The sequence below is a fragment of the Glycine max genome, chromosome 3, assembly GCF_000004515.6.
Source record: "Glycine max cultivar Williams 82 chromosome 3, Glycine_max_v4.0, whole genome shotgun sequence".
NCBI lineage: Eukaryota > Viridiplantae > Streptophyta > Magnoliopsida > Fabales > Fabaceae > Glycine > Glycine max.
In genome coordinates this window covers 43,261,432-43,277,417 of record NC_016090.4, presented here as the reverse complement: position 1 = coordinate 43,277,417, position 15,986 = coordinate 43,261,432, and the positions used below count along the sequence as shown (strand labels likewise).

Genomic DNA, 15,986 nt, shown 5'->3' with positions numbered 1-15,986 from the left:
GATTAATATAAATTTTTGTATATGTGATTTATGTAAAATAAACTTTTAATTAAAATAATTTTGGATCAATAAAAATCATATTATGTATCAAGTAATAAAAATAATATAATAGTTATCAAAGTTATACCAGTGTAATTTTATCCATTACACACACATATATATATATATATATATATATATATATATATATATATATATATATATATATATATATATATTATCTTCAAATTTTAAATATGCTCATATTATACCTATGATATATCATCTTATATTTTTAATATCAACTGAATTATTTAATTTAACTTAGTGTCTACATCAATCAATAATTTTTTAACATATTTATTTTTTTTATCTTGAATTAAATTATTTTTCAAAAAATTATCAATAATTAAAATTAGTAATATATCTAACAACACAAATTATTTATCATAAATTTAAAATATAATTTATTTGTTTAAAAAAATTATTTATTACAGATTTTAACCATAATATAACTTATATATTCACAATTTTTTATTTATTATAAAATATAAATTTTAGTCGTACAAAATAAACATTCATTTATACAATCCATGAGCTAAAAGAACAATTATAATGAACTATTTATTTTTTACCTTTTTAGAATATAAAAAGAAAGTAATAAAATATTTAAAAAAATTAAATATCCAAACATTAGAAAAAAGATTAAAAAAAAAACCTACCTTTATGGGAGTAAGGATGACAAAATGAAATTGATAATGATAACTATATAGTATAATAAACATTGGGTTACTTATTATTCGCGGGACCCAGTGGAAGAAGCGAACTACAGATATAGAGAGAGGAGCGATTGCATTAGTAGTTGTTTGGTTTGGTGTTGTGGTGGAGGAGGAATACACGAAGCAATATATAGGCAATGAAATGAGGCGTTTTGACTGGCCTTTTCGGATCTGATCGAATCCAAACCCTAATCTAATCCCACAAGCCTATTAGTCTCATTCAATCGAAGAAGCGAGCGAGACTGTGTCTCTCTCCCAGGCCATGCGACCACCCTGTTCCTCCGCCATCGCCCTCTCCAGAGAGGATTCTTTTTTCGTTTTCGTCGCTTTCTCCGTCGATTCCACCAGCCATGACTGCTGACACCCACGCCGCTCCTAATATCAATCCCAAGGGCCTCCTCTGCAATGCCGCCGCCGGTGCTTCCGCTGGTATCCCTCAATTCGCCTTTTTTCAATCGTAATTTCCTTTTTCAATTTTCCATCCCGCTGAATTGGATTCGTTGTTTTTATTTATTTATTTTTTTATGCAGGGGTTATTGCTGCTACATTTGTGTGTCCTCTTGATGTCATCAAAACTAGGTTTCAGGTTCACGGTGTCCCGCAGCTCGCGCATGGAAGTGTTAAAGGTGTGATTTTTTTGTTTGATTTATTTTAACCTTGTCATTCTAAAAGAATTGGTGCCATCGTTTTCAGATTTGAGCTTGTCAATACTTTTATTGTATGAAGGATATAACAATATTGGGAAAGTTTGTTATTTGTTGGACTACTGAAATTGAATATTGAAAAATTTGGCTGATGGGTGTTTCTTTGTCAACAGGAAGCATAATAGTTGCTAGTTTGGAACAAATATTTCACAAGGAGGGGTTACGTGGCATGTACCGTGGGCTCGCGCCCACTGTGCTGGCTTTGCTTCCAAATTGGGCGGTGAGAATTTGCTCCCTGTTTTTGTTCGGTTTGAATCTATTATTTTCTTGATGGAGTAAAAAAGAAATAGAATCTTGACAAATTCATCGCCTTCATGTTCAAAATGGCAAAATTTGTAACTACATTTCTAAATTCTAGCCATCAATTTGTTAATGGAATATATCTACAATAATTAATGCCTACCGTGCTCCTGTGGAAAGTTGACATAAATAAAGGTTCATGTTATATATCTGAAATGCTTGCGTATGAAGCCAATCATGAGAAACATTAATACTTGCTGAATTGAGTTAAGAATATGAGCATCTTATGGATTGTATGTTGACATAGATTTGATTTTGGTTGGTTCACTTGATTTTTTTTGTGGAAATACATTGGTGATCAACATCACTGTGCCCTTGATAAAAAATCGACCTACCTCCATTTTTATGGCTGGTTCAGATGATAAGTTACATAGCTGCACTCTGCTTATGCAAATGAGAAGTAATGTGTTAAAATTTGAATTTTATTGGAGAAGTTTTAACATAGCTGCACTCTGGTTTAGATGATAAGTTTTAACACACTATTTCTCATAAGCTTATGCCTTTTGCGTTTCTGTGTTGCCTAATCAATTTAGCTAATTATTGAATAATTTTGTTTTATTGAGCAGTAGAAATCTCTATCTGTAGCGAATCCATAACTATTTTTAATATCAGATAAGCAGAAAACTGCAATGCTGTTTTAGTTAGTGTTCTAATTGTATGAATTTATGAATCTGCAGGTTTATTTTAGTGCATATGAGCAGCTTAAGAGCCTTCTTCATTCCGATGGTTAGTCCATTAGTGATTATTTTCTATTGATCCAAATAAGGGATTGTTGGAAGCATTATTCTGTTTGTGATGAAATTAATTAATCTACTTATTGACCTTTTTTATGTTGCCAACTTGCTGTATTTTGTCCCCTCATTATGTAGATGTCCGAATTATAATAGCTGTGTTATGTATGCAGATAGCCATCATCTTCCCATTGGAGCTAATGTGATAGCTGCTTCTGGTGCTGGAGCTGCAACTACCATGTTTACAAATCCCCTTTGGGTTGTCAAGACCAGACTCCAAGTATGTTTCTCCAATTTATGCTGATATATTTGATTATGCTATCTGCCTATCACATAAACTTGGCATAATGCATGAGCCAAAAAAGTTTTAGTGATATATGCAAATAGAAATGTATTGGAGGATAAAAAGCTATTTGATTGTCTTATTTACCATTAGTATCATGGAATTTGAGATTTTACAGTTTTTTCTGGCATAATTTCTAGAATTTTATGGTAATAAAAAAAATGCAGGCACAATAAATTTGACATTGTTTGCCTTTCTGCATGACCTCCATGCAAGATGATATCATGATTCATTACATGGCCCCTATGTCGTGGATCAGCAGTAGAATGAACACATTTTACTTTTTTTGAAAAATGGCTAGATGCAGTCATGGATAGGGATGGATATGCATCCCTGGTATGGTGACTCCCAATTCCCCACCATCCTCAACCAGCCAAAATATTATTAAGAACAAAGCAAAAGAAACACAAACATGGGGGGACTGTACCAAAACCCATGGGGGGACTATACCAAAACATGAGGAGAAAGAATGAAAGCATAAAACAAGCTACTTAAAATGTTGTCCATTTATTGCTGTGGGCTGACCGTGTTGTCCATTTAGGAGAAAGGGTTTATGAACATTAGCGTTGCATTGATCACTGCACAAACTTTCCTCATTAATATTGATGAACTTCATCTTCCATATATTATTGTGTTGAAACCATAGGGACAATAGAAGGCTTCTTGTGCTTTATTAGCTATTATCAGTGCATTTGTATGTATTCTGTGCTATAACTTTGCTGCCTATTTTATGCAGACCCAGGGAATAAGACCTGGTGTTGTGCCATATAGGGGCACACTATCTGCATTGAGGAGAATTGCTCATGAGGAGGGCATTCGAGGGCTGTACAGGTTGGTGTTGCTTAACATAAATGCAACATGTTTGGAATTATAATCAATGATTTAATGACATTTAAATTTTTTACCACAAACAGTGGCCTTGTACCTGCTCTGGCTGGTATCAGTCATGTTGCCATTCAATTTCCTACTTATGAGACAATAAAATTTTATTTGGCAAATCAAGGTAATTTCATGCCTACAGCTTTTTTGTGAACTCTTGAAAGTTTTGGCAATTAATCAATGTTTTTACTATTTTGTATCAGATGACGCAGCAATGGATAAACTTGGTGCACGTGATGTTGCAATTGCATCATCAGTTTCTAAAATTTTTGCATCCACATTGACATATCCTCACGAGGTATGTTGCTGAATAATTGAGGTAGTTTTGTGCAGGGTATTTGTCCACATAGGTACTAATACCTCTAGTCTCCTAGTCTTGTCAATGAGTTACCTTTCCCATCATATGACTGAAGAATGATTAGAATCTATTTTCAGCGTTTAAAGCTTCCAAGAATAATATTATATTGTGCTATTTCTTGAATATTTTGAGCTTTCACTTTTTTCCTTCATTGCCAACTTTGAAACTACAAAGCCATGCACCTGATAATTGTGGTGGAATTTTATGAATATATAAGTGTGTGTGTGTGTGTTTTTGTATTTCTGTTCTTTGGGCAGACAAGCATTAGAAAGTTACAAAAAATATGTTGTTTGCAGGTTGTACGTTCCAGATTGCAAGAACAAGGGCATCATTCGGAGAAACGGTACTCTGGTGTGATTGATTGTATTAGAAAGGTTTTTCAACAAGAAGGTGTACAGGGTTTTTACCGAGGTTGTGCCACCAACCTTCTGAGGACAACACCAGCTGCTGTGATCACATTCACCAGCTTTGAAATGATACACCGATTTCTTGTTTCCCTTTTTCCTTCTGATCCACGGCCTCATATTTTGTGACGATTGATCTTGGTGGTCATCTGTCTTCTGTAGCAGTTAGATTCCAAAAAAATATGTTGTTTGCAGGTTGTACGTTCCAGATTGCAAGAACAAGGGCATCATTCGGAGAAACGGTACTCTGGTGTGATTGATTGTATTAGAAAGGTTTTTCAACAAGGTGTACAGGGTTTTTACCGAGGTTGTGCCACCAACCTTCTGAGGACAACACCAGCTGCTGTGATCACATTCACCAGCTTTGAAATGATACACCGATTTCTTGTTTCCCTTTTTCCTTCTGATCCATTTTGTGACGATTGATCTTGGTGGTCATCTGTCTTCTGTAGCAGTTAGATTCCAATTCATAAGCTAGTCCAGCTGAGTAATCCTTCTCTTGGCGATGCAGATATCATTCTTTGTGACTTAGTTGTTTATGTATGGTAGATCCCCATTATATTCCAACCTAGCAACCTCAACTGAGCCTGGTTTCCCTGGTCAAACTTGTAAATTTGAGTGATAACAACGATGAAGATGATAAAGTGATATGAGATGTCCTTTGCTTGCTTATTTTATTTTGAAACTGCTGAATCCTGTAAAACATCCAGCACGATCTGGATTTGCTGTATTGATGAGAATCATGCAATCAGCGAATCTAAATTGTTATACGAAGATAAGACAGTTTATATTTTATCTTGAGAAATTGGACATGAAAAACACATTTAAGATTTGCGGCATCGGATCCTTATGGAACAGTTTCGATTCGTTGACCGAATGAATCCATGATTCAATAAAATTATTAGATTTTTTTTCCGCTATAGAACACATGTCGATAAAATAACTTGAATCCTATTTACTTGCAAGAAATTGAAAAATGGGTTAATTTAACACACTTTTGTAGCGAAACTGGTTCCTTTTAAAGAACCCTTTTTTTTGGTGGTGATAAATTGCTACAAAAACTTGTCTAGGGGCAAAAATGTATAGGTTTTTTATAGGAACTAAATTTTGCATGGGTACAAGGACCAAATGAATTGTTTAATCTAATAGTTTCTAAACAATTCGTCCAACCTTTAACCGGGTGCTCACACACACTAGAATATGTATAGTTTATTAACCAGGATGTTATTTTTGCCGTTGGAGGTTGGGCTGATTCTGAAGGTCACCAATTGTCACAATACATTCTGAAAATCAATTTTTGGAATATAAAAAAGAAATAGTAGAAAGGTACAAAAAAGAAAAAGGGTTTGCAAATAAAATTAGCTGTCATAATGCCCGGGAAAAGTTTAGTGGCTAAGGGGGGGATCAGTATACTTGGATGGGCAGCAGTAGCTCCCTGGTTAGTAACGGTTATAGTAACATGGGTTGCATGCATCTTTAAGCCTACCACATCTGAAACTATTTTTTGTATATATTTTGCTTAAAAAATTTGACTCCAGTATTGAAAAAAAAGGTTAAGGCATCTATATTAATGTGATTAACAAGACTAAGGGACAAGATAATTGAATGTTGAAAAATGAAAGTTAAAAAGGCTCATAAATTAGTTGATTAAATGAAAAATGTTTGATATAATTAACTTGTGAGTATAAAATGATATAAAAGAAAATATAAAAAAGAATTATAATAAAATGGCGAGAATGACTGTGTTTGTTAAACTTGTTGAGGGTGACTTAATGAATATAGTTCAGTTAATAGGACACATGAGTTTGTGGAAAAATGACCTATATTCGATTTTTATATAATACACCCTTTATATAACATGAAATGTGACATCAAACACCATGAATGTGAAAAATCACATGAAATCTGAAATCAAACATGCAAATATGGTGTGAAATAGCATTTTAAGAAAATGCAATCAATATGTTACAAGTTATTAAAATAAATTTCTTTAATATGATCAAATAAACTCCTTTCATCTAATCAAACAAGTCTTCAATATAATCAAATAAGTTAAAAACTAATTTAAAAGCTTTTCCGAACACTATTTTTTTTTTATAGTATACGGTATCTATTTTCAAATGTTCAATGAAAAAAACACCCTATTTAAACTTATACTTACATGGATAACAACTTTTTACACTCATCCTTATCTGTTAAAAACTTATATACCCATATTTAAACTTATGATAATTTGCATTTTAACTAAATTGAATACGATCACTCGCAAATTGAAATGATATAGTTTGATAAATTACTAAGGCGTGTTTGTAATTATAATACTACCATTAACAATAAATAAAAAATAAGGCTTTAGGCAAGTTGAGTTGTCCCATTCAGAGGAACTTTTGAATACCAAACAAAACGTCCAACAGCAGGGAAGTTTATCTCTAGCAAGAGAACGCGTCTCCATCAGATTCCTAATTCCTTGCGAAGCATGCTATCTTTCGTACTGTGGATGGGTCATATTCTGTTTAAAGGGGAACATGTGTTATCGCATAAAGCTTCTATTTATTTTATTTTCTCAACACCTAATAATAAAAGCTTTTGAGATTTTAGTCATTTTACCCTGAATTTCTATTAGAAAATTCACCTCGTCCTTCCATGAGAATGCCAATTAAGTTATGCAAATTGAGGTAATGATGACCCATAATTATACAACTCATTGGTGAATATAAAGGCGGGTTACTGACTTAGCATAAAGATTAAAGACTAAGCATGCATTAGCGTCCACTTGTTGGGATCCAAAGTTTAAGACATCACTAGATGGCTGGAAAAGACACGTGGGATTGGATTCCTTTTATTCTATCGAATCTAAGAGATTAATTACTTTAATTTCAACTTGTAGCACTTCTATCGGCATGATCATTTCTTATTATAAGTAGTAAGTTACGAGATGAGATCAATGAAGACAGAGTGTGTACGAGTTAACTGTAAAAGGCATTACTGATGGTGTGATATGAAACAATATAAGATCACAAAGTACAGAGGAGATACCTAGACAACATGGCCAAAGCTGGGAGTGGGATATATGAGTCGGTTTCACCTTCACCTTCATCATAGTTTGGTTGGTCCAAAAAGCTAAAGCTCATCAATTAGCGGTGGATAATTTTCAATAACAACAAGAAAACAATTCTGGAAAACATACATTTTACTCTCTTACAGCTCATTTTTATTTGAACACTCTGGCCAAGAGGGATAAGTACAAATTCAACTCACCCTTGAAAACATACAATTTAAAGTAACAAGATATGACATGGTTCGAAAGATACTATGTGATTTCTAGAATTCTCACGAGAGATTTTCAAGTCCTCTCTAACTTGTGAGCTGTGACATTCTTTGACAATTGACAACGTGACGACATGCAAGAAGATGATGCACCTCGTCACTTAACATGTCAGAGGGACAAAACAAAACTATGTTACCGTACTTTAAATATGGAATTGGTTGACCTTACATACAAACACATGACTAAAAGAAGGAATCACGAAGTGACATGTAATGAAAATTGTTAAAAAGCACCTACTATAAAAGGAGGCAGTGTAACCCTTTCCTCAGGTTCACGGTTAGACATTTTTGGGGATGTGTGCAAAGCTTCTAAGCTTGAGGGTTACTCCATGCACTCCGGCCTAAGTTATCTAAAACGAATATTTTTGGTTATATTTTTCATTTTATCACATATCACTTTCTATTTTTTTCTTCTCTCTTCTCCCTCCGTCCAAATTGTGGTAGACATTTATATTTTTTTTATTAAAAAATATCAATAATTTTAAATGAGTTTCTGCTATTCAAAATCAAATGATTTTATCATAAATTTTTTAGAGTGTTAAACTTACAAATCGACATTAAAAAAAAAAAAGTCATAGACTAACTTTTAGATGTCAAATTAAAAATTGACAGTGCTTAACTAAAATAAATAAGAAAATGTCAAGTTAAGACTAAAGACACTTCTACTCCTATAAATTCTTCGATTAAGTTGTCTGCTATCGATGTTACGGTGTGATGTTACAGTATATAGGCATCTAATCAGTAATTTGTTATATTTAACCATAATAACAAGGCCTGACATAGCCTTTGCCGTGCAACAACATTTTTTTCAATTCAAACTTAAAATGTCTAGTTATCATGCTTCGAGTCTTATTCTTATCACTCCTAAAATTTCAAAAATTTCTTTTCGCACATTTTATTAATATTTGGTCAGGATTTTATTTTTTTAAGGATGGTTAGGTTGTTTTGTTGAATGGACAAGGCACTATTTTTTTTTCTTCTCCTACTGGGCACTGGCCTTGCCTCGTACATATATTACCTCTAGTTATTCAACGATTCAAGGGAATTATCTTGTAAACCCGAAGAATAAAAGACAAAAACAAAAGAAATTTCATTAAATTGATGGTGAGATTACGTATTCGAACCTCATAGCTAGTAGTCATATGGAAGATGCGTTAAGCATTAAAAAAAAGGAGTTAATCAAATTCAATTCTTCTGACAAAAGAACTACTATTTATAGATTTTGGTACTTAACAACTAAACCTTCAAATTTAGACACGTATTAAACTCATGACTACAATCTTGAAATTAATTACATGACACTTGTATAAAAATTTAAATTCATAAAATAACTTATGATAACTTTCAACAATTTCTAATAATCGCTCTATTTTTTTTTCTCTAAAAAAAACTCTCAACTTGAAAATTATGTAAATGTTAAGTCCTTTGATAAGAATTCTCAATCACCTTCACTGAGAAACATTCTTTCACTAGGTTACTTCAAGTCATTTTTAATTCCTAAAAAATGCTTCCTTTTTAGTTATTTTTCATTTATGAAAATATGTTATGCGTATAAATCTCTATTTCTATAAATAGGGGGGGGGGGGAGAAAATTTTTGTGCAAGACGCAAATCACATTTAATATATTTTTATAGACAAAAAACCTTTTTTAAAAATTAAATAAATGTATTTACATGGCATAAAAATATATTTAACCAAAAATTTCACATCCATCATAATCAAAATATACTTTCATCATTCGTTTTGGAATGCTGGCGACCCGTGGGGGGCAACTTTCTTTTCTGGACCATTTTTTATTTAAATTTTGACCATTAATATTTCATTAATTAATCATACAACGAACCCTTTTCATTCCCTGCATAGAGTTTAAACTCAAGTCTTTACCGCAAAAAAAAAAAAAAAAAAAAAAAAGAGAAGGAAAGTAATGGTTAGGCTTACCTTTCGTTTATGACATTATTTTTATTATAATATGCCGATTAATCTTGACTTTTTTTTTTCTTTTTTGATATATACTACTTTTAATTATGATGACTTTGATGAATGCCTTCACTTGGACAGGAAAAATGGGGTCTCTTGATCCTTTTACCTTGTGGGGTTATTTTTTACCAAAGCTGAAGTTATGCTCCAAAAAGGCACTGCTATGATGAATATAATAAAGTGACAGTCTTCTTATATTTTGGGGTCATGGATCATGGAGAATGAGCAAAATTAAATTACATGCACATTACATAAAAATTAAAGAGGAATATGCACATATTGAGTAAACTCGTTTAGTAGTTAGACTTTCATTGGCGATAACAACACAAATTTGAATTTAAATCCGAATTGATAGACTTTTAGTAACAAAAAAATATTATAATTTTATTATAAATTCTCGTTGGAATTAATAAGTTGTCGTGACATTCAAATTGAGAGTAATTTTTTTAAAGAAAAAAATGCAAACCGCCCACCAGATTGTAATAATGTTGACAGGTTTGTCCTCTTTCAACCATTTAAATTTTTAAACAACGATCATAGTCAGTCGTCATCAATTAGCAACTATTTTTGACATACATGAATGTTTTCAAATATCTCATTCTTGTTTTCATTTGAAAGGTAAACTTATTCGATTTTTTACTGATTTCTGGAAGGAAAATATTAGTTAAGGTCTGTATACATTATATATGGCAATATTTTGTTTGGGGAAAAGACTAAAGAGGACTTGTCTCTGGAGATTGAGTATTTTGTATTGCTTTCCACAAAAATGAAGGTGCATGTGCCTCCATTGTATGATGATGTGGCTGGCCATCTTCAGAGATGACAGCATGAATATGCACATTAATTTTGCACCCGAATGTGATGTGAACTTCACAAAGAGAATTCACGCATATAATCATATAATATTGTGAGCATCAGCTGGGCTCACTTAACATGTGAAAGTCATAAAGAAAAAAGCAATAGAATGTAACTTTACCCTTTCTATAATAACTATAATTAGTTAATTCTCTTAGATTTATTAGCATTTCAAATTATTATAGAAAATTAATTACCTTTGTGGTTTTCCTTTGATTAAGAAATAAGAATGATCATCATTCGGCAATTCTGCAGGTCCCATATGCTTATGATACTCTGTAATTCTACTTTCAATTCTCAGAAAAAGAAACTAGCGACATCCCATTAACATCTAAAGCATAGCATAGCTTTTAGCCATGTAAGGCCTTTCTTCCTTGCTTGCATGATGAAGAAAACGTCAAGATGGAACAATAAAAAATATCACATGATTTTTTGAAGGTATATTTTTTAGATATGTATACATAAAAAAGTGAAATATATATATAAAAAAATACAATATCACATATAATATGAATATTTTAATATTTAAATAATGAAATTACACAATAAATTGTAGAATACAAATTGCAACGATATTCAATTAGAGGAAAGTTTTCGGATGACATATCTAGATTTGACAATAGAAACGAACAAACTGAAATATTGATAATTTCGTTTGGAAAAGAAGAATCTTTTATTACAAAGTTAATATTGCTTATTATAACACAAATTACATTAGAAATGTATTTGTATTAAAGGAATGATAGATGATGATATTACCCTTAAGCTAGCATTTGCTCATAATTTTTCTTTTTGGTTATAATTTTTAAAGAATTTAATGGTTATGTATTAACATATAAAAGAGGTCATTTAATTACAACTCATGATTTAAATTGTTGTAAAATAATTATTTTTAAAACTAATAAATGTATCATGTGATTGGATGATTTCTTACAATACTTTTTTTCTCATTTTTAAAACTAAGGAAGAGGAATTTTGCATTTGCAGGTGTTAAATAGAAATTTGGGTTTAGATTTATCTAAAATTTAAAGATTAAACATAAATTACCGTTAATGATACTTTCTGCAATATCTTTATTAATAATATATATTTGGGTTTAGATGCTGTAATGGATACGTTACGCGCTCATAGGTGTCAACGGACAATGTTCTATATGAAGACGGGTCACCCGCTGGTTGACACAGTAGCAAGTTGCCGGTTGAAGATCGCCACGTGGACAAATATTATGGCTCACTTGAGATAAATTTTCCGTCCGATCTGTTTTAGTTCCGAATGAATGACCTGTGACTCTCGGTAAAGTGGGTCCCTTTTAACAGGCTCTCGTGGGCCTTCCCGAACCTAATCGCTTTGGTTCCGAACGGCGAATTTGAATTTTTCGAACGTTACGGGGATGCTCTTGACTCTTTCTTTGTCCAATTCACAACTATGGCTTCCTCCTTGTCTTCTTTCTTGGGTCCTACTTCATTCCATTCTCAACCCTGCCAAATGTTTTTTTTTTTTTTTTAATTCATAGCCAAATGTATTGTTTCCAAACAGATAATGATTTTATTTCATTCAAATTATATATATATATATATATATATATATATTAACTTAAATTATTTCTCGTTAAATCTTTATAGATCAAGATCTATTTTGACATTTTACGAGTTCTTAGAATACTTTAAAAAATGTTCACACAAAAAAAGTTTCGATTCAGGAAATCTATTTGTTTGTATAGATTAGGAGCAATTTCAAGTTTCAACCGTGTTTCTTAATTATTTGTCATATTAATTTGACTTAATTAATAAGAGCAGATATAATCAATAAAATTTTGTTTTCGATATGCAAAGATAAAACCTGATTGCTGGTAAGATTGGTATGTTCCTGAGCTCTATCACTTCTATAAAGGGAACCTTTATTAGTCTTTCAAAAGCAAATATTGCAATAAATTTTTATTGAAATTTATTATAATATCTTTAAAATAAGCATTTTTATTTTATTTTCATGTGACTAATATAATAATAAAAAAGAACATGTATTGTTAGACTACATATATATCTTATGTTTTATTAGTAACCTCTCGAAATTGACTCGGATAAGAAGGCCACAAACAAATGATGCGCAGTTGTTGCATTGTGTTTCATTAACTTGGTTTTAATTTGAAGCCTGGGGAGATAACTGTTTCCCAACAACCATTGCACTTACCGAAAGAGAATGTCTACCAAATTGTATTGTTGCATGCTCGAAGGACTATTTAGTTTATAATATACGATGTGAACTTTATGAATGCTTGCTTTCAACCTTTTTAAAACTTGCTCAAGCCTGTGTTGGTGCTACGTGGCAAATTCTTTGTGTCTTGGACACATTGTGGCATACGAATTCAGTTACCATTGGGATTGGGAGGCTTCCTTAATTAATTAGCAAAATGCACCCAACACATGGAAGAGCGATTAGTTCATCCGAGTCTCAACCATAAAGCCGAATAAAAGCATCTTAGCGTTCCAAACTAATAATTATCATCATTTTAGTCTTAATTGGCAAGATGAATTATGAAATGGAAAGTGCTTAATAACATGTTCTTTGAAATAACTTTTAAAATCATCTTTTTATTATTGTCAAAAAATTTATATTGATCTTGTTAAATAGAGACTAGGAAATATATGCTTTAAAATATTTAATGAGACCCATATAAATTTATTTAATAATATAAAGATACTAAAAAATGTATATTTTTTAATAACAAATGCATAACTATAGACTTAAATTATGGTTTGGTTTATCGTTTGAGTAGCAACAATGAGGTATGAACTTTATACTTAACAGTGGACTGGGGCTGGCCAACTTGTCGAGTTGACAATTTAAATTTTTTAAATTAGAAAAAAATAATAAAAAACAGTGTAAGATTTTGGATTTTCATTTCATTCTTAGTATAAAAAGTAATGCATTTAAGATTGAATATTTATGTTTGGAGATAATCACATGTATCACCTAGACAATTTATCGTTGATGTGTTAATATTGGAGACTATATACTAGGAATAGAAATCAAAATTCTAAAGATCCAAATAAACACGCATACATACAAATACGAGATTTAATAATGTTTGACAAGTATTGAGAATAAAACAATTATTTCTACTATTGATTGACAAATAATATGACATTAGTATTTATAAAATAAAACACAATAAAAATTTATAATATTACCCAATTCTTTTAGTCTTTCTCCTCAATAATATATTTATTACTCTAATTTTAATTTCATCGACTATCCATTTGAAAATAAAAATTAAAGTTGTCAAAATACTCCACCAAGGTAAATTTAGACTCTCCAATTAAAAGTTATGTACAAATCCTTACTATGTATTATACTTACTATTTATTGAACTTGGATAAATAATTCATAATTAAAGATATTTTTGTAAAAATAAATAAATAAATACATGAGACATACTAAATTAATTCTTATACAAAGGCTAAACAAATTCTCTAACTTGATTCTTATAAATTAAAAGAGTAGTTTATATAAAAATTATATGTATAAATCCTTTTATATCATTTACAATATTTATTAGTTAGTTCAATAATTACTAAATATTTTTAATACAGAACACGGACAGCTTTCTGCTAGTAGTTTTTTTTTTTTTTTTAACTAAAATAATCTTTTCAATGTTTTAAGTTTTACTAAATTAATACATCACCGACGGAGCATTGCTGAAGCAAACAAACCCAACCACCCCCACCCTCTCACAGAACTTTTAGGAATTATGGTTTTTTTGTTTGAACCCCAAAGGAGGGTTTTTATTCCGTTAAGTTAGGCAAGAGATGGCATTTCATTTTTCTTTTCCTCGATTATTCTACTTTTGCTTTACTTTAATTCCCTTCGGTAGCACATATAGAAAAATAGAATTAGGAAAGGATCACTTAAGCAATTTTGATATTAAATGACTGTCATAATGTCGCAACTCTTAAATTACAAACTTGAATTTGTTTAAGAATAAAAGGTTAATTACGTCGACAACTTATACAACAAGACTGGGTCATGCCCGAAACGCATTGTTTATATGTGCAACATTCATAGCTTTCCTTTTGTATACGAAATTCTTAAGCTGGAAACTTGGAATCAAAGAGAAGAAAATAATTAAGAAGGGAATGATCGATGGCAAGTATTCATGTCACCAAGTAGGTTTTGATAAAGTTGGTGGGGGGAATGAGGACAAGTTCATGAGTCTGAATGGAACAGTAAAAACGGAGCTTATAATAATAATGACTCAAAATTAAAGTATGATCGTTATTAGCTAATGGTTGGTCTGCCCAATTGATAATATTACCAAAACCACAACCTCATATTATTATTTTCATATAACCAAAGTTGAGTATTCCTTTAATTGGTTAAACAACATCATGAAGATGGTTTCAAATAAATCATTGCATGCGTTTGTAACCGAAAAAATAAATCATTTGGTTTCCTTTTGAGATATATTATTATTATTGATGGTCTCTTTTGCTTTGTATTTGTTTCTTCACAGCAGCAGTACAAACAAATAGTTATGAGCTTTGACAAACGAATCTGCAAATAAAGGTGGCAGTGATTTATTTGCAAGCTGAAGCAAGCCGGAGCTAGTCGAGAAGATCTAGCACGTTCTAAATCCAACCATAACATCCCTTGTAGGCAGACTAGTATCCAACAAAAATCACTACCAATCTACATTCCGTAGATCTTTTCAAGAGATTTTTTTTTTTAAACTAATCACTTTTTCCTTAATTATATTTTTTTATTATTTTAAATTTTAGTCTATTGAAAAAAATTGTAAGCTTTTTGTTTCTAAAATATATAAAAGTTAAGTTTTAGTTTCGACCACTAATACCATGAAATACTTTCCGATGACGTAAAATCGTCACAAAAGTTTTCTTACAATAATAAATTGTTAAAAATATTGTTTAGAGACTGTAACATACAGTTTCTGATAATAGAATAAAACCAAAAATTAAAACTGGAACAATTATAAAAACTAAATGAATAGTTTAAAAATAGCTTAATTATACTTTTCATCATTTATCTTATTTTCTGTTTGAGCTTAGTTATTCAAGTTTAATAAATATCATTTTGCTCTCCAAATCTCTTAGAGCAAGTTGATCTTTATGTGTTAGTTTTTCACACTAATTAGTTAATTGAATGATTTTTTCATCTATATATTTATAAAAATTATCCAACTCCAACCATGTCACATGATATTCGCTGTTGAACAGTAATATATCTTACTTGTTCTCCCACTCAGGGTCTATTTATTTGAGGAGAAATAAAATAGAGAAAAAATAAATAAAAAGAAGACAAATGAATAATAAAATAATATAAAATTTATATCTTT

At 31.0% G+C, this 15,986-nt stretch overlaps 1 protein-coding gene across 1 annotated transcript; it reads left to right on the top strand.

Annotated features, from left to right (window-relative positions):
- Positions 1-786: 786 nt before the first annotated feature.
- On the top strand, positions 787-5,149 carry LOC100500213 (nicotinamide adenine dinucleotide transporter 1, chloroplastic). Its single transcript, XM_003521532.5, has 9 exons — positions 787-1,187; positions 1,289-1,384; positions 1,576-1,682; positions 2,440-2,488; positions 2,667-2,773; positions 3,573-3,667; positions 3,751-3,839; positions 3,919-4,013; positions 4,370-5,149. Exons 1-9 carry the CDS (start codon positions 1,109-1,111, stop codon positions 4,604-4,606), a joined length of 954 nt encoding a protein of 317 aa, XP_003521580.1. The 5' UTR covers positions 787-1,108; the 3' UTR covers positions 4,607-5,149.
- Positions 5,150-15,986: the final 10,837 nt, after the last annotated feature.